Source organism: Nothoprocta perdicaria, unplaced genomic scaffold (assembly GCF_003342845.1).
Source record: "Nothoprocta perdicaria isolate Ctin4 unplaced genomic scaffold, notPer1 scaffold_298, whole genome shotgun sequence".
Lineage (NCBI taxonomy): Eukaryota > Metazoa > Chordata > Aves > Tinamiformes > Tinamidae > Nothoprocta > Nothoprocta perdicaria.
This window is the reverse complement of record NW_020455530.1, coordinates 677960-697080: the sequence shown is the minus strand read 5'-3', so window position 1 is coordinate 697080 and position 19121 is coordinate 677960. Positions and strand designations below refer to the sequence as shown.

The 19121-nt window shown below is 38.2% G+C and overlaps 2 protein-coding genes and 1 long non-coding RNA gene across 4 annotated transcripts in view; 2 read left to right on the top strand and 1 right to left on the bottom strand.

The window, feature by feature from the left end:
• Positions 1-159: 159 nt before the first annotated feature.
• Positions 160-15343, top strand: KBTBD3 (kelch repeat and BTB domain containing 3). Of its 2 annotated transcripts, XM_026041865.1 has the most exons (4): positions 5486-6883; positions 7145-7392; positions 11189-12817; positions 13435-15343. In XM_026041865.1, the coding sequence occupies exons 2-3, from the start codon at positions 7169-7171 to the stop codon at positions 12810-12812; spliced, it is 1848 nt and encodes a 615-aa protein (XP_025897650.1). In that variant the 5' UTR covers positions 5486-6883; positions 7145-7168; the 3' UTR covers positions 12813-12817; positions 13435-15343. The 2 variants fall into 2 exon arrangements, with proteins under 2 accessions (XP_025897649.1, XP_025897650.1); XM_026041864.1 differs by lacking the exons at positions 5486-6883; positions 13435-15343 and adding an exon at positions 160-206 and having other exon boundaries at positions 11189-12999.
• LOC112949458 lies at positions 11726-15580 on the bottom strand. Its single transcript, XR_003249830.1, has 3 exons — positions 15520-15580; positions 13325-13524; positions 11726-11823 (listed from the first exon to the last, which is right to left on the bottom strand). It is a non-coding gene; the product is annotated as an uncharacterized LOC112949458 (long non-coding RNA).
• A 3453-nt stretch (positions 15581-19033) lies between these two features.
• Positions 19034-19121, top strand: part of MSANTD4 (Myb/SANT DNA binding domain containing 4 with coiled-coils) — a 9061-nt gene continuing 8973 nt past the window's right edge. Inside the window, exon 1 of the mRNA XM_026041870.1 lies at positions 19034-19059. The gene's annotated coding sequence lies outside the window, so the exon portion shown is untranslated. The remainder of the gene's footprint in view (positions 19060-19121) is intronic.

Genomic DNA, 19121 nt, shown 5'->3' with positions numbered 1-19121 from the left:
CGGAGCTGCGGCCGGCGGGCTCTACGAGGGGCGGGCGGAGRGGAAGGTGCTCCGAGCACGGGCGGGGCTTCTTCCCGATTGACAGCAGAGAAGGCCAACCGGAGGGCAAGGACAGAGAGAATGACACCGGAAGTAGCCAATCGGCTAGCGGCGCTTCTGCAGAGGGTGGGCCAGACGGCTGGGCGAGCTGCGGGTGTTGGCTGCAGGTGGGTGCGCGCCGTGCGGAGGGAGCGCCAGCGGGGAGGGCAGCRCCGCGCCAGCTGCAGAGCGGCGGCGGGGCCAGAGCTCGCCCCGTCCCGGGGCTGTCCCGAGCCGGGCTGAGCGGAGTGGGCAAAGCTCAGCAGCCTCTACCTCCCGCCTGAGCATCGGCCTCCCTTAATAATGAGCGCAGGGCGCGGCGCGCCTGCGCGGGTGCGTGGGCATGCGCAGTAGGGGCGCTGACGCCCGTGCCCGGTTCCGAAGGGCCGGGAAGATGGCGGCGGTCGCGCGGCTTGGTCGCTGCCCTAGGGACGGCGGGAGCCGGGGCTGAGGCCAGGGTCGGTTATCGCCGCCTTGGCGGGAGCTGGCGGGTGCGCCGCGGGATTGCGCTGTGCCCGAAGGGCCCGGTTCGCGCGGGAGCGCTCGCCCCGCCCCGGGCGGTGCCGTTACTGACTGACGTCACTCGCTGACGTCACTCGTTAACGGCCGCAGGGGGCAGCGCCTCGCGCCGCCCGGTGCCTGTGGCGGCGGCTGCGCCCCGTTCCCGGCCGCTGTCACCGCCTGGCGGGGCCGCGCTGCCCGCAGGCGCTCACGGGGCCCGGGCGGCGGGCGCGGGTGGGTTGTGTCCTTTGGGCCTTTTCATAACTCTGGGCAATTATTTTGTTCACCTTCCGGTTTTGAACTTGGGCCGTGCCTAAACGTTACCTATATATTTGGAAATTTCAGCGCTATCTTCCCATCTGATGTTTTAGAAATATATGTGGTTTATTTTTTCTATATTGGTCATTATTGATCGTGAATGAATGACAATTTTTTTTTTTTTTTTTTTTTGAATTACATGATTTAATTTTTGCAGTTGAGACCCTTTTGGATGTTTTAGTACTCCAAATCCCTATAAATGTAAAAAAGTGTGAAAAGTTTCCTCACAGACTAGAATAAGGCTCAGTTTTAATTTCTATATGAAGAAAAAATGCGCTTGCAAAATGAAACACAGAAATCACATTAGGGACACATAGTGTCAGCAAGGGTAATTAAGCTATTTTTTAAGTATGTATAATTCTTATTTTTCATCTAGTTTTAGGTAAGTGAGGTTAAATAGCCTATTATGCCTTATCCAAAGACAGACGAAAATGACAGCATAGGAGGATTTGGTAGTCAGGAAAAAAAAAACAAAAGAGAAATTGCTGTTCCACAGTATCAGTTTGTAGTAGACACTTAYATTTCCAGTATTCTGTTTAAAGAAATTGAGTTCACATGTAAATAGTGCATGACAATCACAATGGAATATGGGGCYTATCTAATTCCCAAAAGTCAGATTTGTTTAATAGTTTTGACTTGTTTTTCTTTCTGAAGTAGAGAGTAACCTTTTTTTTTTCCCCCCACTAGTGGATTTAGTCAAAATTTTAGAGAATATTATCAAATGCAGATGCAAACTGAGGTTTAATGTGCCTTATACGATTCTATGTATAGTTATATAATTATACATATGCAATGTAATTATRGGAATAATGATTGTAAAGCTACATTTTCAATTTAAGTAAAATATACTATGAAGAACATGTTCAATATTGCAGTTTTTTTTTTTAGAAGATCGTGTATGGATCGTACATAAATACTAAAGACTACAAAAACCAGTAAAAAGAGTAATTTTCAGAATATRCAGTCGTTATTTTTGCCAGGATTACAAGTGCAGCATGGCATTTCAGTTGTGTGTGACAATGAAAATTCTTGAGCTTTTACCTAAGAAAATAATTTCAAAAAAAAAGTTAAATTTGCGAAATTAGCTTTAGGATAAAATCCAGTCAGTTTGAGGTCTAGCTGATTATGCTATATGTTTTATTGATGGTGCTTGTGAGCAGATATGCAGTTAAAGACCCCTGCTTGCCCACAGTGGATCTTGCGGCGTTGGAATACTGCCAGGAGCCAGTGCCATTTCACTGCTTCATGCTGTGTTGGTTTAGGTTTGTTGTTTTTTTCAATAACTCCTAAAGAACCTGAAGCTTTAAAGTATCCGTGTCACCCTCCCTTCTAATAATAATAATGTCTCAACATGTATTATTGATAAATGCCAGATTTCTGGATTAAATGTCTCAGAATGTCACATAGAGCTTTTTTGATGGAATGAAAATGATTGAGGGAAGATTAATTTTCCATGAAGTCCAGTTATTGATGAAAAAGTTGTAAGACTGAGTTGCATTAGATTTTTTAGACAGGAGTCTATAATTCTCTGTTACTCTGTTTTTGTGGTCCAGTTTTATCTATGACTAAGAACATCTCTTTAAGTGTTCCAGTTGAGATTTTGGGCACCTGAAGTAAAGCAATAATACAGTATAGAAATTCAGAATCTTCAAATAGGTTTTCTTCGGTATTAATAGTTAAATTACATTTCTTTTTTTTTTTTTAAGAAAAAAAAAGACAATTCCATATTTGAATTGGTTATACATAGGAGTGAAAAAATAAAAAGTCATCTTGATAGGTATATAGTATATTGAATATTATAATATTGTTTTTAATATTAAATTTAAAAATGCAGAAGCTGATGACATGAGCCGCTCAGGATTTTATAGCTTTCTAATTCCTACTGCAATAAAGCTGTTGTAATTAATGAGAGGATAGATCTAGAAACTTACATCTACTGCATAGTAAAAATTCGTATTAAAAAAAGCATAAAATAAAAAAGTATAATAAAGCATAAAATAAAAAAGTATAATAAAAAGTATATTTTGATCAGTGCTCTCCTGAGAGCTATGCTGTGCCCTGCACACAAAAGTTCATCTCTGCTCCAGGTTTATTCTGCAGTAGTTATTTGAAACCCATTGGAAAGGATGCTAACACCATTTCTAGGAGGCCTGCAGCAGCACTTGTGACTGTAGTATATGGCTGGTGTGTGTATTCTGCAAGTGGCTGTTCTCAGTGTTTTTGGAGCTTTCTGTCTATGCAAGTCTAATGGGAAGGTCTGGTTACAATCTTCTAGCATAATATGTGGGATTCTATGAATACCCAGGTAAAAAATAGCTACTCAGAAGGGCAGCAAGGCTTTCCAGGGAAAAATAAAAATAGATTAATAACAAAGTTCTAAAAAAAAAGTGTAAGTGCATCTAAGAAGGATTCTCAATGGTGCTAAATGATAGACAACTGTCATTCTCTTGTAGCTTTTCACCAGCAGGAATGGGGATGTACATGTACCATGTTTTGACCATAGGCACCTTACTCCTTTCTGTGTGGGTAGTTGGTGTGTGGGTCAAGAAGCTCATTATTCTCCAGATTGCTCTTTCCCTTAACCTCTTGGGAAAGGACTCAGACTGAGAGGACTTGTGAATAGCTTATTTGGTAAGACTTTCAAGGAGACAAAGAGTGAAACTGTATTAACTTTAAAATGTAGTGTTCTTGAGTAAGAAGTCCATACGGCAGCTAGCTGAACTAGTGCAGTAGCCTGCAGTCTGTCCCTCCTGTCCTTTTTGGGGGGGGAGGATGCGCTAAGTCTTTTCAGTCCTGTGACCAGTTTTGCATAGACCATATGACCACAGTGCAGGGGTTTGTCAGTATAAGCCATACATAAATGTTCAGTATGTGAACAGCCATGAGCTTTGTCAAGTGATGGGGTACCTGAATTTGGTCACAGCAGAGAGCAAATTTGATCCCACAGCAGGAAGTACCGGTGACACTGAATGTGCCAGTGAACCTGGATCACGTGATGTTGGGACATTAGCTACATGACAAGTGCCCAGCATGTCACACCACAGAGAAGAGTTAGAGCATGCCTCTATGTGCCTTGATAAACAGTTGACTTGAGCAAATATGAGGAGGTTCATTGACCAGTCTTCCAGAACTCCAGACCTAAGCAACATATGTTTGCACTGTCGATAATTTTTGTGGTTTTGTCAGTAACTTAATGAAATATTTATAAAACTAATTATAGCTACTGACTAATTCATATGGCTTTGTAGAAACATTCGTGAAATAATTATAAATGCCAGTTGGCCTTGTTTTAATATATTACTGTTTAGCTAGATTGTTAAGGTGTTTTGGTGGGCTTTATACTGATCTACAGATCAGGCACATTTGAAAATCAGTTTCAGCCTTATCGAGTAAGGCAGCTACATAGGAAATGAGATTCTTTTTTTCTGCACTGGGTGACCCATGAATTGGAGCAGTAAACTTGGGAAATTTAACATTAGACCATTATGCTTAGATTTATTATATCCAATTTATAGACTGCTAGTTGCAGTGAAAATAGGAAGAACCTTGTGCTATGCACATTCATGTATCAATTGAGAAATTCCTGTGTAAGGTCTTTGTTCTTAGCTATGATTATTTTTTTCCTGCAAGCAAAGTGCTTCTTGCTAGCTACTAGTAGAACCTTACAGGAGATGATTTGGTGTGATGAATCTTGGCTTTAAAAAATTATAGCGAATCAACTTCTAGTGTAAGTCAGTTATGGACTGGAAATAACTGAAAAAAGGACAAAAAGTACAAAAGTAGTTGGTAACAGGGTAAGTGAGAGGCAAAATTTAAAATGAATTTAATGGAAATGCTGCAAAAAGTATTTTCGTTGAAGGCAGAAAAGTAGCTACACTTCATTGTGAGACAGATAAGATCTTAACTATAATATTATACAATAAATTGGACACCAGTGACAGAAAAATGAGCTCAAAAATGRATAAGAGAAAGCTGAGAAGCAGGAAGACATTCATTCTTAAAAATGAAGCTCAAGAAGTTTGACAGTTCTTAACTCATTGTGATAAAAAAGCTGAGAGAGGATATGATCATTATTAATAATCAAAAGCAAATAAACACAAAAAATCAATGGAGAGTTTTAATAGAGGAGCAAGTGTCTATAAGCATTTGTTATATGTAATTGCAGTTTGGACACCAGTGTTTTGGAATAGTCTTTCAGTRGTGGTGGTAACCTAGCATTCTTAGACCTAGTTTGCTTTTGTGAAAGCAATTACATGATTACTTTGCCTGAAATATCAGAGATGGAYTTGATGTCATGAGATGTTTCTCCATTTAATACTAATTTCAATAACACTTTTCCTGGTATCCTACCTACAGAAGAAATAGGTCAGAACTTGCTGTAGCAATTACATGTAATAGTAGAAACATGTCTAGTAGCTATTTTCAATTTCAGAATTTTATGAAAAGGTTGACATTTCCTTTAGAAAAAGGTTTACTTTACATGTTGCTAAATAAACCTTGAACTTTACCTACAAACATGGAAGATATAGTTTTATTGCACAATTCTGTTTTTAGGAGACCATCTTATGAGGAACAGATTAAGTTAAGGGGGTGGGGAAAGGTATTCTAGAAAAGTCTGGCATAAAAAGAAGATTCTGTGATTTATGGAAAATGGAGTTTATGAGGCCATTCATTATCAGAATAAATGGTGGTCTTGTTCTTCTGTATTTTCCTAGTTCCTCAGGCTTAGAATGGAAAGAGAGAATACGTGAGATTGTCTGGCCATGGGAAGGAGAAGATGCCCGCTCCAAGGGTGCCAGTGCTGGGAACAAGATCAATGGATCTCTTCTATTCCAGGAGACGTGGAGGTCTATTTGTGGCTGGAGCTACCTGAYTAGATAAAAATATAGATCAGTCTGCTATGAAAGTACCTCCCATGAAGAAGACTGCCTCMTGGCTTAGCTTGCTGTGAATATACCTTACCAGATAAGCCTTTTCACCAAATTGAAACACTAAATCAGTTATTTTTGTTTTCAGGTTTGGATTGGATTTTTTTTACCCCTCTTTTGTCAGTTCCTATGGGCTGGTATCTGTTGCTCAGAATTGGAGTTGTGGAAGCCTCACACAGAATCCTGCAATAGAAACATCTTAACTTTAAAAGTTAAAGTTTCCTTAACTTTAAAATAGGCAAGTTTGAGTCAAACTTGCAGTAAGGCTAGCTAATACATCTGTAGAAGTATAAATAAATCTTAAAACTGAAGGAAATAAAGTATATTTGAAGCTTCTTTATGTTGTCAAAGTATAGTAATATATTTTTAGTTCAAAAAATAGTCAAGCCCAACTTACCTTACAAACCATACACTTCAAGTATAGGGTTTTGACTGGAAAAACTTGTCTACGGAGACTTCATTGTCTTAAATTTTAATTAGTTCTGAAGCAAATTATTTTAAGCCATTTTAAACAAAGCTCAGAATAGCAGCATAAGCTRTAAGCAAACATATGGCTTCAGTTATAAGATTAGAGATGTAGGATAAAATCAATATGAAATGACACTGAAAGCACTTTAAGTTGCATCGTAGATAAACTGTCTTTAAATGACTGCGCTTGGCAAACCTTAGCAACTATGCGATTAGGCCAGGCTCTTGGTGCTTGTTTGTATTTTCAGATTGAACTGTCGAATGGAGACCTAGATAGCAAAAAATCTAGACCAGCTCATAACATTTGTATTTCTCTGGGACTGTAAGCTTTAGAGGACTCAGAGCTGGTCTGCTTTGAGTTTATATGTTTGCAATGCGCAGATGAGCCATTTGAAATTTAAAAATACATAAACTTTTGCTTTCCATCTTCTTCTTAGGAGAAGTTGGAAGAATTTGGAGTTCTGGGTGGTGTAAGCCCAGGAGTAGTCTTCTTTTACAATTACCATTAAAATCTGTAATAAACTGCTTGGTATGCTTTTCATTGAGTCTACTGAGTAAGGTGAAAAAAAAAGAAAGAAAAAAACCTGCAGGTGGGTACTATTTATAGAGCTGCTCTGATGTATCACTTATTTTACTTTTCAAAAGCATGCAGTGCATATGCAAAATATGTATGAAGTATTTGAAAAAAAATAGGCATATCAAATTCAGTATAAGAGTCACTGAATAAAAGAAATTTAGAACTGTGCCTAGGATTTACAGGCCAAATTCAGTGCTAGAAATATGTTCTAATGCCTTTCTTTTTTTTTGGTGTAGTAAGACTGTAAAATCAATTGTTTATTTTTCCATTTCAGTTTCAGGAATAGATTGAAGAAAACATGGCCAATCAACGGGATTACATTAGCAGACCTATTTGCAATGGAATTTCTGTTTCTGAAAGTAAAATCAACTCCTTAGTGGCTGAAGGTCATGGACAACAAATTCTAAAAGTACTACAAAAGTTCAGAGAACAAAATATATTTTTTGACTTCAAAATTCTTGTGAAAGATGAAATAATTCCTTGTCATCGTTGTGTACTGGCAGCATGCAGTGATTTTTTCAGGTAAACCTGCTTTTGGGATGAGTTTGTGGGAAATGGGTTATAAACCCTCTGGGAAGAAGGGAGGGAAGCAAATATAATTAAAAAAAAATATTACAACTAATGTATGTTCTCCAAGTTTTGAGCAAAGTGGCCAAACATCATATTAGGGATGTTAAAAAAAAATCATGGCATGCTAGATGTCTAATCATATCCCAGATAAACCTATTTATAATTCTGAAATGACACAAGTACCCTATTGAGATTCAAACAGCAGTATATTACTCTGAAATACAAATACAAAATCATAACTGCATGATTCAAAATCTTAACTGCATGATTGCATGTTTACCAAGCTGGGTGGAGTGGCTGATGCTCTGGAGGGCTATGCTGCCATTCAGAGTGACCTGGACAGGCTGCAGTGTTGGGCAGAGAGAACMTCATGAGGTTCCACAAGGACAAGTGCAGGGTCCTGCACCTGGGGAGGAATAACCCCAGTCACCAGCGCAGATTAGGGGTTGACCTGCTGGAGAGCAGCTYCACAGAGAGGGACCTGGGAGTCCTGGTGGACACCAAGTTAGCCAAGAGGCAGCAGTGCCCTCATGGCCAAGAAGGCCGGTGGGCTCCTGGCTGCATCAGGAGGATGTTGCCAGCAGGTCAAGGGAGGGGATCCTGCCCATCTCCTCAGCTCTGGTGAGGCTGCACCTGGAGTATTGGGTTTCATTCTGCACTCCCCAGTATAAGAGGGATGTGGAGCTTCTAGAGAGGGTCCAGCAGAGGGCAACCAAGATGATTAAAGGACTGGAACATCTCTTGTATGAGGAGAGTGAGTCAGTTGGGCCTGTTTTCTCTGGAGAAGAGAAGGCTGAGAGGGGATCTGATCAATATGTATAAGTGCACGAAATGAGAATGTAGGGAGGAATAGGCCAAGCTCTTCCCAGTGGTGGCCAGCGACAGGACAAGGGGTAATGGGTGTAAGTTGCAATACAGGAAGTTCCACCTGCATGTGAGGAAGAACTTCCTTTACTGTGAGGGTGCCAGAGCCCTGGAAGAGGCTGCCCAGGGAGGCTGTAGTGTCTCCTTCTGTGGAGGTCTTCCAAACCTGCCTGGCTGCCACCCAGTGCCCTGTGATCTGGGTGTCCCTGCTGGAGCAGGAAGGTTTGACTAGGTGATCTCTAGAGGTCCCTTYCAAACTTAACCATTCTGTGATTCCACTCTTAGGTAGAATTGACTCAAATTATGTATCTCCAAGTCTTTATCTGTTGCCTGTATTTGTACTTGAGGGCCTGCAWAAATATTGTTTGACTTTCTATGGGGCAGCCTGTGTACTCTGACACATTTATATTTTGAAATATTATCAGACTGGTTAGGAATAAATCTTGCATGGTTGTGTTATTCGGAACTATTATAGATAAATTATATATATTTTGGGGGAGATGTTTGAGTAGTATATTGTAGTTTATCTTAAGACAGATTTGTGATCTTCCCTTGAATATTTGAACCTATTCATTCTTGAGGAACTGACAGATCATTCRCATATAGGATTTTGTCATTTCAAAATAATTTAAGAAGAGTCTTGTTTCTTTAGTAAGGCTCAGATTTGCAAATCCAGACTGAAATAAATACTTGGGGTGTATTAAATTTAATTGGAAACAAGTTCTTCAACTTTCCACGGGAAAAAAATTACCAAAAGAACCCAATAATCCATCAGAACATTAATTGCAGCATCTGTTTTGGGAAGATTACTTCTATCACTCTTTGTACTTCGTTTTTCTGCAACAGCTTTTAGGACAGCTGCACATGCAATCTGCAGCTATTGGAAAGCAAATATAAATAGGTGTTATTTCCTTAATAAGGGAGAATACTGAAAGCTGAAAGAATTTAGTGCCTTTCATAACCAATATGAAATTTTGAATACTTTGTTCCTTTTTATGGACCACTAGCAATAGGAGAAATGCAAATAATATGAATTATTTCTTCACACAGAGAACTGCTTAAATTTCAAGCATTTACTGTTTGACACCCTAAAGCCACCTTTCCGTAGGAGGCCTTGTAGTAGAAAATACTAGTATGAAATTGGTTCCTGTGGTTTGTTTTAGAGTTGAAGTTAAGCACATGATAACATACRTGGCATTTTCAATACCTCTCCAAGTTAAGTTAGCAAGGAGAGACCTCTCACTGCATTGAACAGCAGATAAAAACAGTCATCAAATTCCTAAGTTGTCCTGGAATGCAAGGTCTCTGTATTATCTTCGGGGTAAATAGTGAATTATCTTCAGGGAAGAAAAAGCATCTAGGTGCACTAGATAAATAAAAAAAAAAATAAAAAAAAAAAAAAAAAAAAAACCTTGGGCTTCTTTCAGAATGTGATTCAGCAACAATTTGCAATGTGCTTGTTTCTTTCAGAATCAAAGGCCCTTCCTAGCTAGCTTGCTCTGCTCCTGATAATATTGTTTTGCTGCTATTGCCTATAAATGAAGTTTCAATGCATTTCCTAAGCATCCCACATCCTTTTTATTCTGTCATTCAGAGATTGTAATAAAGGGAAAACTTCTAAAAATATTCCTTTTCTAAGGAGCAAATAGTTTAATATGCAGTGAGGTCTTCTCGATATTTTTCTCTACATCATTTTACCTACTTGTGCTAGATATCAGATGAATTCCTACTTTTCTTGATGTGTAGTTCTCAGAGAGCATGCCTTACACAGTGAACTTTTTCCCTGACTTCATCAAAGTACAGGATTTTAAAAATTACAAATCAATACTACTTGTTTAACAGAGCTGTGATATAATACTATTTTTAATAGGAACTAACTCTATTAAAAATCCAGATTATATATTCAGTGTTTGGAATCACTTGCCTACATCTTTCTCTACTATCTTTTTTTTTTTTTTTTTTTCCAGTACAGGAGCTGTTGCTGTCACAGCATCACACTTGGGTTGTGCAAATTAGGGAAAGTGAAATAGCAGCAATCTTGTGTTGCCACCACTTGCTAGCTTGCAAACTCTTAATTATTTTATGTTCATCATTTTAGATTGTTTGCAATAGTTAAATACTATTTAGTAAGAAACCTGTCAAAACTGCAATAAAATTTGCATAAACCTATTGGCTACTGATGTTTGTTCCACAATTTCAACCATCATCTCTGTGTTCAGTCGCAATTTATTTTTTGTGCAAGATTTATTATATCACCCAATCCTACATCAGAACTTTTTTTTTCTGACATTTGCCCGTACACGCATTTCTCAACTCTAAAAGAATTATTTCCTCTTTTTTAACTCCTCTTTCACTTCCCTCACCCACATTTCTGGAGAACGCACCCACCCTGCACCCTGCCCATTGTTCCAGCCTGTAATTTGGAAGGCCTGTTTTTTAACTTAACTGTGTCTATCCACAATGTATGACCTACACTGAGAGGGCTTTTGTACTGTATTTCTTGTATCAGTCTTTCTTTCTCAAACTGTTGAAACTCATGCTGCCCCTAACAATTTCACATTTTCTTTCATCTTGAAAGCTCCTTGAAAATCATGTCTCCCCTGAAAATACATGGGAAACACAGCTGCCAATATATTTTCTATGAGCCATCACTCTCAGTATGCTCTGAGCACCATTTTTCATCTGCCATATCAAACAAATGTATTGTTTTAAACTTTGAGAGTCTTAAAATGTGTTAGCTCTATAAAGCTTCTCCACCACAGTRCCTTCATGTACCACCCTGGTTTTCTCCTCCCTCTCACATCAATGTTTTTTCCTCTTGTTTGCTAGATAAACTACATACGGTATTTAATTTCTGTGTGTATTTTTTATATTTTATTCACAGAGCGCTGTTTGAAGTTAATATGAAAGAACGAGATGATGGCAATGTTACCATTAGTAATCTATCACCAAAGGCAGTGAAAACTTTTCTTGATTATGCTTACACAGGAAAAACAGAGATAACAAATGATAATGTGGAAATGCTCTTCCAGCTGTCATCTTTCCTTCAGGTTTCACTCCTTTCCAAAGCTTGCAGTGACTTCCTAATAAAAAGCATTGATCTTGTGAATTGTTTACAGTTGCTTTCTCTATCAGAAAGTTACGGTTCCATCCGTTTATTTGATCATGCATTAGATTTTGTACAGCACCACTTCTCGTTGCTCCTCAGATCAAGTGATTTTTTGGAGATGAATTTTGAGATATTACAAAAATGTCTTGAGGCTGATGAACTTGATGTCCCCGAGGAGGAATCAGTGTTGAAAGCTGTCCTTCAATGGACCAAACATAATTTAGAAACACGACAGAAATATTTGGCTCATTTGATTAAAAAAGTGAGACTACATCAGTTACCTGAAAAAACTTTGCAAGACTTTCTGCACTCTGAAGAACAGTTACTCAAGAGTGCTAATTGCTCTATAATAATCAGTGATGCAGTTAAGAGTGTGCAGAACTTCAGCGGACTGTTTCCAGATGCACGCCCTTCAACAACAGAAAAATACATATTTGTACATAAAACTGATGAAGATGGAGAAAACAGACATACGTTTTGCTACAACATCAAAACAGATAAATGGAAGGAACTGCCACATACACATATGGTTGATCTTCCAGGGTCAAGTTTATCTAGTTACGGAGAAAAAATATTTATAACTGGAGGATGCAAAGGGAATTGTTATAGGACAGTCAGGCTTCATATTGCTGAGCCATTCCATGACGCCACTGACCAAACCTGGTGCTACTGTCCAGTCAACAACGAGTTCTCTGTAGTGTCAGCTATGAAAAAACCAAGGACAATGCACACATCCGTTGTAACCTTAAATCAGTTGTTTGTAATAGGTGGAAAGACCAGAGGAGCTCAAGAAACCCGAAGTCTTTTGGATGTAGAATCTTATAATCCTCTTTCCAAAGATTGGAAATCTGTAAGCCAATTACCAAGAGGTATYTACTATCCAGAAGCAAGTGCATGTCAGAATATAATTTATGTCCTTGGATCAGAAGTAGAGATTACTGATGCCTTTAATCCATCTCTTGATTGTTTCTTTAAGTATAATGCTATGACTGATCAGTGGTCTGAGCTTGTAGCAGAATTTGGACAATTTTTCCATGCAACTTTAATCAAAGCTGTGCCAGTGAATTGCACATTGTATATATGTGATCTTTCCACCTACAAGGTATACAGTTTTTGCCCAGAAACCTGTGTTTGGAAAGGAGAAGGATCTTTTGAATGTGCTGGATTTAATGCAGGGGCAGTTGGAACAGAAGATAAAATTTATATATTAGGTGGTGATTATGCTCCAGAAGAAATTACAGATGAAGTTCAAGTCTACCACAGTAGTAGGTCTGAGTGGGAAGAAGTATCACCAATGCCAAGAGCCTTAACTGAGTTTTACTGTCAGGTTATTCAATTTAATAAATACAGGGACCCCTGGTCATCTGTAATGACAATTTGCTCTGAAGAGGAGTTCTGAAATGAGTAAGTCAAAATCTGTTTAAATGCACAAGTTTTAGAAGAGACTTCTAGCTGCTAATTGCTGATTTTTTTTCTTTTTTTATATTCAGTTTAAATTATATGCTATGGAAGTGTTTTTTGAAAGGGTCCATAAAATGGTCATTCATGCTAGTCATTATAAATACTAGTTTTATGTGAGTGTTTTCTGTAATTACTGTAATACTTTCAGAAAAGTCATAAGACTTTTTAATATATGCCCTGTGATTTCTGTAATCTTCACAGGTGTCCCAATAGAAAACTCACTGAGCAAGAAAACTGCTCAGTTTTCTGAAAACTGTTTTCTCTATGTAACTAAAGTTTAAAGGAAATTTTCTGAATTAGTGTTTTCATTAGTTTTTCTTTTTTTTTTTTGGTATCATAATCCTGTTAGAGGAATTCGTTGTCATTTTAGAACAACCTTAGCAGGGGTAAATGCCAAAGAGACCTTCACAGCATTAACTCTAGGTATCCAACTTAAGACTGTTGCCCTACCTTATTTCAGCTTTGCAGTTTTTCTCCATCCTTGTGCCTTAGTAGTAGGATGAATATGTTGTTTTCATCACATGGCTGTGGCAAGACAACCTCTGATAACATTTTTGCAGGGTGGACAGGATTTCTACAGGGTGGATGATTCATGCAGTAACTTCCCTGTGCAGATGCTCACCTCCGTCATGCTGTTAACTGCAGCTAAGCTGAAAGTACAAAACATTTCAGGCTGTTTCCCGGCACAAGTCTTCCATCTCCTAAGGCTACAGTGATATCTACTAAAGCTACTAGGCTGCTTATTGCAGTAATACCAGTTTAAGTTGTTGCCTCAGTTAATTACAGGAAAATTTTGCATCTTGTCACATAAAAAAATACTAAGTTACAAAACCAAATCCCCATCTTTTAAGTAAATAGGATTTATGAAGTGAAATAATTCCTTTAATGGATGCAGTAGTTTAATTAAAACACTCCCATCTTGTACTTCATGGTAATTTTAAATGTAAAAATATTACATGGGAAATGATACRCAATATATTTATTGAAGAAAAAAACTTTCAGTATTCTATTATAATGTTTAAATTTAGTCAGAGATTTTTAGTATTAATATTTCACTAGGCAAATACCATCAGTTAAACTTGATATCATTCATCCAATGACCTGTTTCTGACTGAAAGATACTGGAATTAGCTAGGTTTCATAAATTTATTTTGTAGTCTTTCACAGCCTGGGAATTTTATTTCTTTCCAGGTATCTGAATAAAATTTTGGGAGCCCTTATATTGTATATAAAATATCTTTAGAACAGTAAAGTTATATTATGACAGGCAGAACAATACTGAGCATTTCATTTCCAAGTAGTTTAAAAAATGACCAAACTTCAGGAAGGTGTCTGAAATATTTTTCACATAGTGCAAGATGAACAGTAATTTAATCGTCACAACAGTACTGCATCTATATTTGAGAAAGTCTATCTTAGTCCWGAAACTTAAAGCTTAGTATCTTACAGTGACATATTTCTATTTCAAAGAGTAAACAATGGAACTAATTACGATCCTGTAATTAGTTTTATAATTTGCTGATATCTTTATAAATTTAAATAACGTTCACCATAAAAAATTTCACAAAATGTTGGTGTAAATTTTGCACATTTGAGGATCATGTCAATAGAGTGGACCCCACACACAACAGTATTTAAGATGTATTAAGATGTGTTTGTTCTGTAGAAGTAAACAGCTTGTTGTGTTAGGATTCCAGGGAACCTCTGTATTTATTTTGATATTTTCATAGTGAATTTTCAAATTGTATTACAACTTTATTTAGACAGAAAAACTACACATCATCATGCTGAAACGCAAGCACTTTTATACCAAAACACGAGTAGTTTCTCTTAGTGCAAAGTAAATGTATTGAATAGTTTAGAAGAGAGAATACTATTCCCTCCCACTGAAACAGCAGGAAAAACAATAGTTATATAGTAGAATAGTAGTTTTGGCTTTAATAATGTTATTCGGAGTCACATTGCTGCTCTTAAAAATATAACAAGACTTCTTTGACTATTAATTATTGCAACTTGTCACTTTTCATCACAGAAAGAGAAGACCTGATTCTCCTTTGCTTGTGGTTTTTTGTTGTTTTTATACCCAAGTAATTTAAGTATGCAATTCATGTAAAGTCATGTGAAGTAGTAAAAGATGAGCAAAGTAACATACATTGCCCACTGTATATGGGTATAATAGCTATGCAAATTAGGGGACAGTACAGAATCGCAGGATTACTTTTAATTGTCACTGTCACGACCAGCTTGTTGATTACACATACAGCACTAAGTCGGTGATTCAGATGATGCCCTTTCCTCTAATTTTTCCTTACATTTTATTTGGCAGTCTTTCATCCAGCTACTTGCTATAAGTCTCTGGTTTATGCCATCAAATAGAGCAATGACATATATGGTAAGTTACTTGTCACTATTGATATAAATAGTGAAAACTGAGTGAAGCTTCATTTAGAAAAAATATGTACTCTTCTAGTACTCTAAAGTTATGCTGCATTTGCACAGGAACTAGTCACAGTTCCCAGACCGACAAATCATTCATGAATTTCAGATGGAGTTTAACTCTTTTATTCAGTGATCAGGAAATAATGCAGTTTATACTAGTGCTTAAAGAAAAGTTGCTGTGAAATAGTACGTATTTCTTCACTTACGTAGGTAAGCTGGTATTATGACTCTTGTGCAAAGAAAAAAGGTCATTGCCACAATTCCACASTCAGAGGGTTAAGTCTCATAGCAGAACTGAGTGCAGAAGAAGCTGTATTAGAAAGTTACAGTTAAAACCAAGGCTTCATAATATAATTAAGATCATGTGGATCTTCCAGACCCAATGATTAATCTTTAATGATATAAGAGATCTCAGTTAAGTCAACTAGACTACTCAGAAGGGGTCACTTGCATGAGTTACTGCAGTAGGTCTGGATCAAATATATATTTTTAGTCGACTTTACACAAAAGTTATGCAATTAAATATAACAAAAGTAGTGCAAATCATGTTTTTCTACATCATTTCTGATTTTTCAAAGCTCACAGTACTTTATGCAAAAATACATTTATCAAAAAATAGTCCATGATGACTAAGCTTACCTATTACCTTTGTTTTCACTGAAAGAACAASATGCTTAAAACATATTAATTGCATGTAAAGGTGTATTTGCACTTAAATAATGTAACCAAAAAATTTCTAATAATCTATTATTTGTCAAAAAAGGAGCATGATTAGTGTAGTATATTTGAAAATAATATAATGTATGTGAGGTTTTAAAATGCAGTAATTATTTGATTGGATAATCTTTTTAAATAATGCTGTCGAAACATGGCATTTTGGTAATGTCATACTGTTCTATTTGTTAAAATAAATATCAATAATTCTCATATAYTGGAATATTATGTTTGCACAGACCTAATAATTATTTATGTAATAATAAATTTAATTTCTATATTCTAAATACATTAAGTCAGTTTGCTGCACTTAAAAGTTATATTTACAAGATGGAGTACATTTACTGGGTCAGATTTATTCCTGGTATTACTCCACAAAGAAAAAAGTGTACCTCTTCTCACAAGCAGGTATGTAGGTGTTAGGTAAGGGGCCAGGAACAGGGTATAAAATGTGCAATTTACATTTTGACATGTTGACAGTAATTTTAGATGGTTCTGTTTCTGCCATCAGAAGTGACCAACAGGAGGCAGCATGAGATCTATTTTAATTAAAACAGATTTAAACCAGGAATATATTTGACAATATTTGTAACAGAGCACTATGTTTAACTTTTTTTTCCTCTGACATCCAATAAAGAATACAAACTGGTAACATTTTGCTGCTGCCTGAGCTCCGCAGATATGTGGAAAATATAATACTGTATGTTTGCTGAAATGTTAATTCCTTTGTGAAATAAAAGCACTGAGCAAATGAATCCTTCCCAAGTCTGATTTTATTTGCACTGAATTTCAAAATACAGARTCTTTAAAACATTTTTAATTAGATAAGGTGCTTGCTTTTTTTTTTAAGCTGGAGAACATTTTGTCTGTTATATTGGGATCGAAGCTGGAACTGGTATGCATAAAAACTGCAGTGAKATTTTTAAATTTTTTCTTGGATTTTGTATTTGTTTATCCTTTGTAGAAGATAGTTTGCTCCTACCAAGCTATATGGTCGACTTTTAATTCATTTAGTCTGGTGAAAAACCTTTCGTAACGTTTTTCATTTTTGTAATTTATCATTTTAAAGGACTCGCTCAAACTGTCACTTTTTACTGGATGAGTCTAGATGAGATTGGTTTGCAGATTTTTTAACAATTTAACTATTGCAAATGATTATTTWCACTGAAATGGGCTTCTACAGTTCTTAGAAATTGTTTTACATAAAGCCATTCCCCCTAAAAATCATGTGCAAAGAAAGCCAAAATGTCACTAACAGAAAATAGGGGAGCCCTGTGATTCAGTGATCTTCAAACCTATGGAGATTTTGAAGAGGTCTATAGAGAAAACAAGAGTTAAAGCAGGAAAAATTAATCCTCCAGTGTTCTAAAGCTTTTGCCCCAGAACTAGCAAAAGTCTTTTGGAGACCTGCAAGAAACTACGTTTATGGTTGGACAATGTAAATTCCAGGTTATTTTCTCCTGTCTTTAATCTTATTATCTTTGCTACGTTTAGGTACAACCATGAATTCCCACAATTTTCAGCCATTTACAACACCAACTATTACTACAATATCTGCTCCTGCAGTTCTCAGTCTTCAAACTGTACTTCTTCACACGAACAAAGAGGGCCCAACATTTTTCCTCWGTGATTATTAGGCTCTGCAATAATGGAGTAACAAGGGAGAGGGAAAGACAGCTATTCAGAATTATGTGCATAGCTACTGTACAAAATCACATGCCTGCTAGTTCAAATGATTTTAATGGCCATTCATAATAATTAGTATTCCTGTGCTTCACAATAAAGGGACATTCAATAATTAGCAGTCATCCTTTTKGCAGATGGGCAGAGGTTCACACTAATGATTTTCAGTGTCCTTTTTTTTCTACCTATTTCTATTGCTTGCACTTAAATCCTGTTTAAACTGCCTTTTGGTTGACTTGYATCTTATACCTGTATTTTGACAATGATCAGATAATAGATTTCTAAAATTTTTATTACAGTCAGTACTCAATGGGCACGTATGGCAGCCAAACTGATCACATATGTAAATGAGGTTTTTCACATTTAATTACTTTAAATATTTAAGGGACATTACTGGCAAATTTCCTCACTAAAACTATAAAATACCCTCGGGCAGAATTTTAATTTCATCATCAGATCTACGAGCATCAGAAGCTGTATTAATCAAATAATCTATCTGTCCCATCAAGATGTGTAGCTGCAAATGCTGAATATAGCAAGGCAGCATCAATTTGGAATTATTCAGCAAGTAATTCTATTAATGTACATAACATACATGTAAAAGAAGTGGTCAGGTTGGGCAGAAGAAACGGGGCAAACTGCAAATTTYATCCTAACGTATTTTGAACTATTTGGCTGCGAGAAGCGCCTGGGCTCTGCACAAAGGTTACGTTACCACGGCAACTGGATGTACGGCAGGGAGCAAATGTCAGGCCCGTAACGGCTGTGGAAACGAAGGGGAAAAGCCCAAGAACAGAAACTTGAAAAAACGTTTCGCTCGCTAGCCTAAGCGCAGGGACAAAACGTACACGCCAGGGCGTTACTTAGCTATAGAGCCTGGGCTCCCCCTTCGCCTTTCAACGGCTGCGCCAACGGTCAGTCACCCGCTGCCAACGGTCACTCGGTCACCCCGTGACTGCGCGAACACGCCCTTCCCCCGCGGCCGCAGACAAAAGGGGCGGGAAGGGGAGGAGCCAAACCCGCCCCWTCGGGACCCTGGCGCGCCCCCGCCTCCGGAAGCTCCTTGAAGGGAGTGGGCGGGGTTGCTAAGTCTAGCCAATCAGCGCCAGGCACAGCGCGACAAGCAGCAGCTGTAGCCAATGGTGATGGAGGGCGGGGGGGGTGCGGCAGAAGGCCCTTTGCTAAAGGAGCCGCGGGGCTCGTGAGGCTCTCGGCCCACCTGGGCGAGGAGGCGTGGCAGCCCCGCCCTGCCAATAGGCGCGCGCGGCGGGCTGACGGGCAGGCGGCTCGCCCAATGGGCGCGCGGCGGCCGCTGCAGGGCCGGCGCGGCGGAGGGGCGTTGGGCGCAGGTGAGGTCTGCGCGCGGCTCCCCGGGGACCGAGCGGCAGGAGGGGCCCTCCTGTTCCCCCCC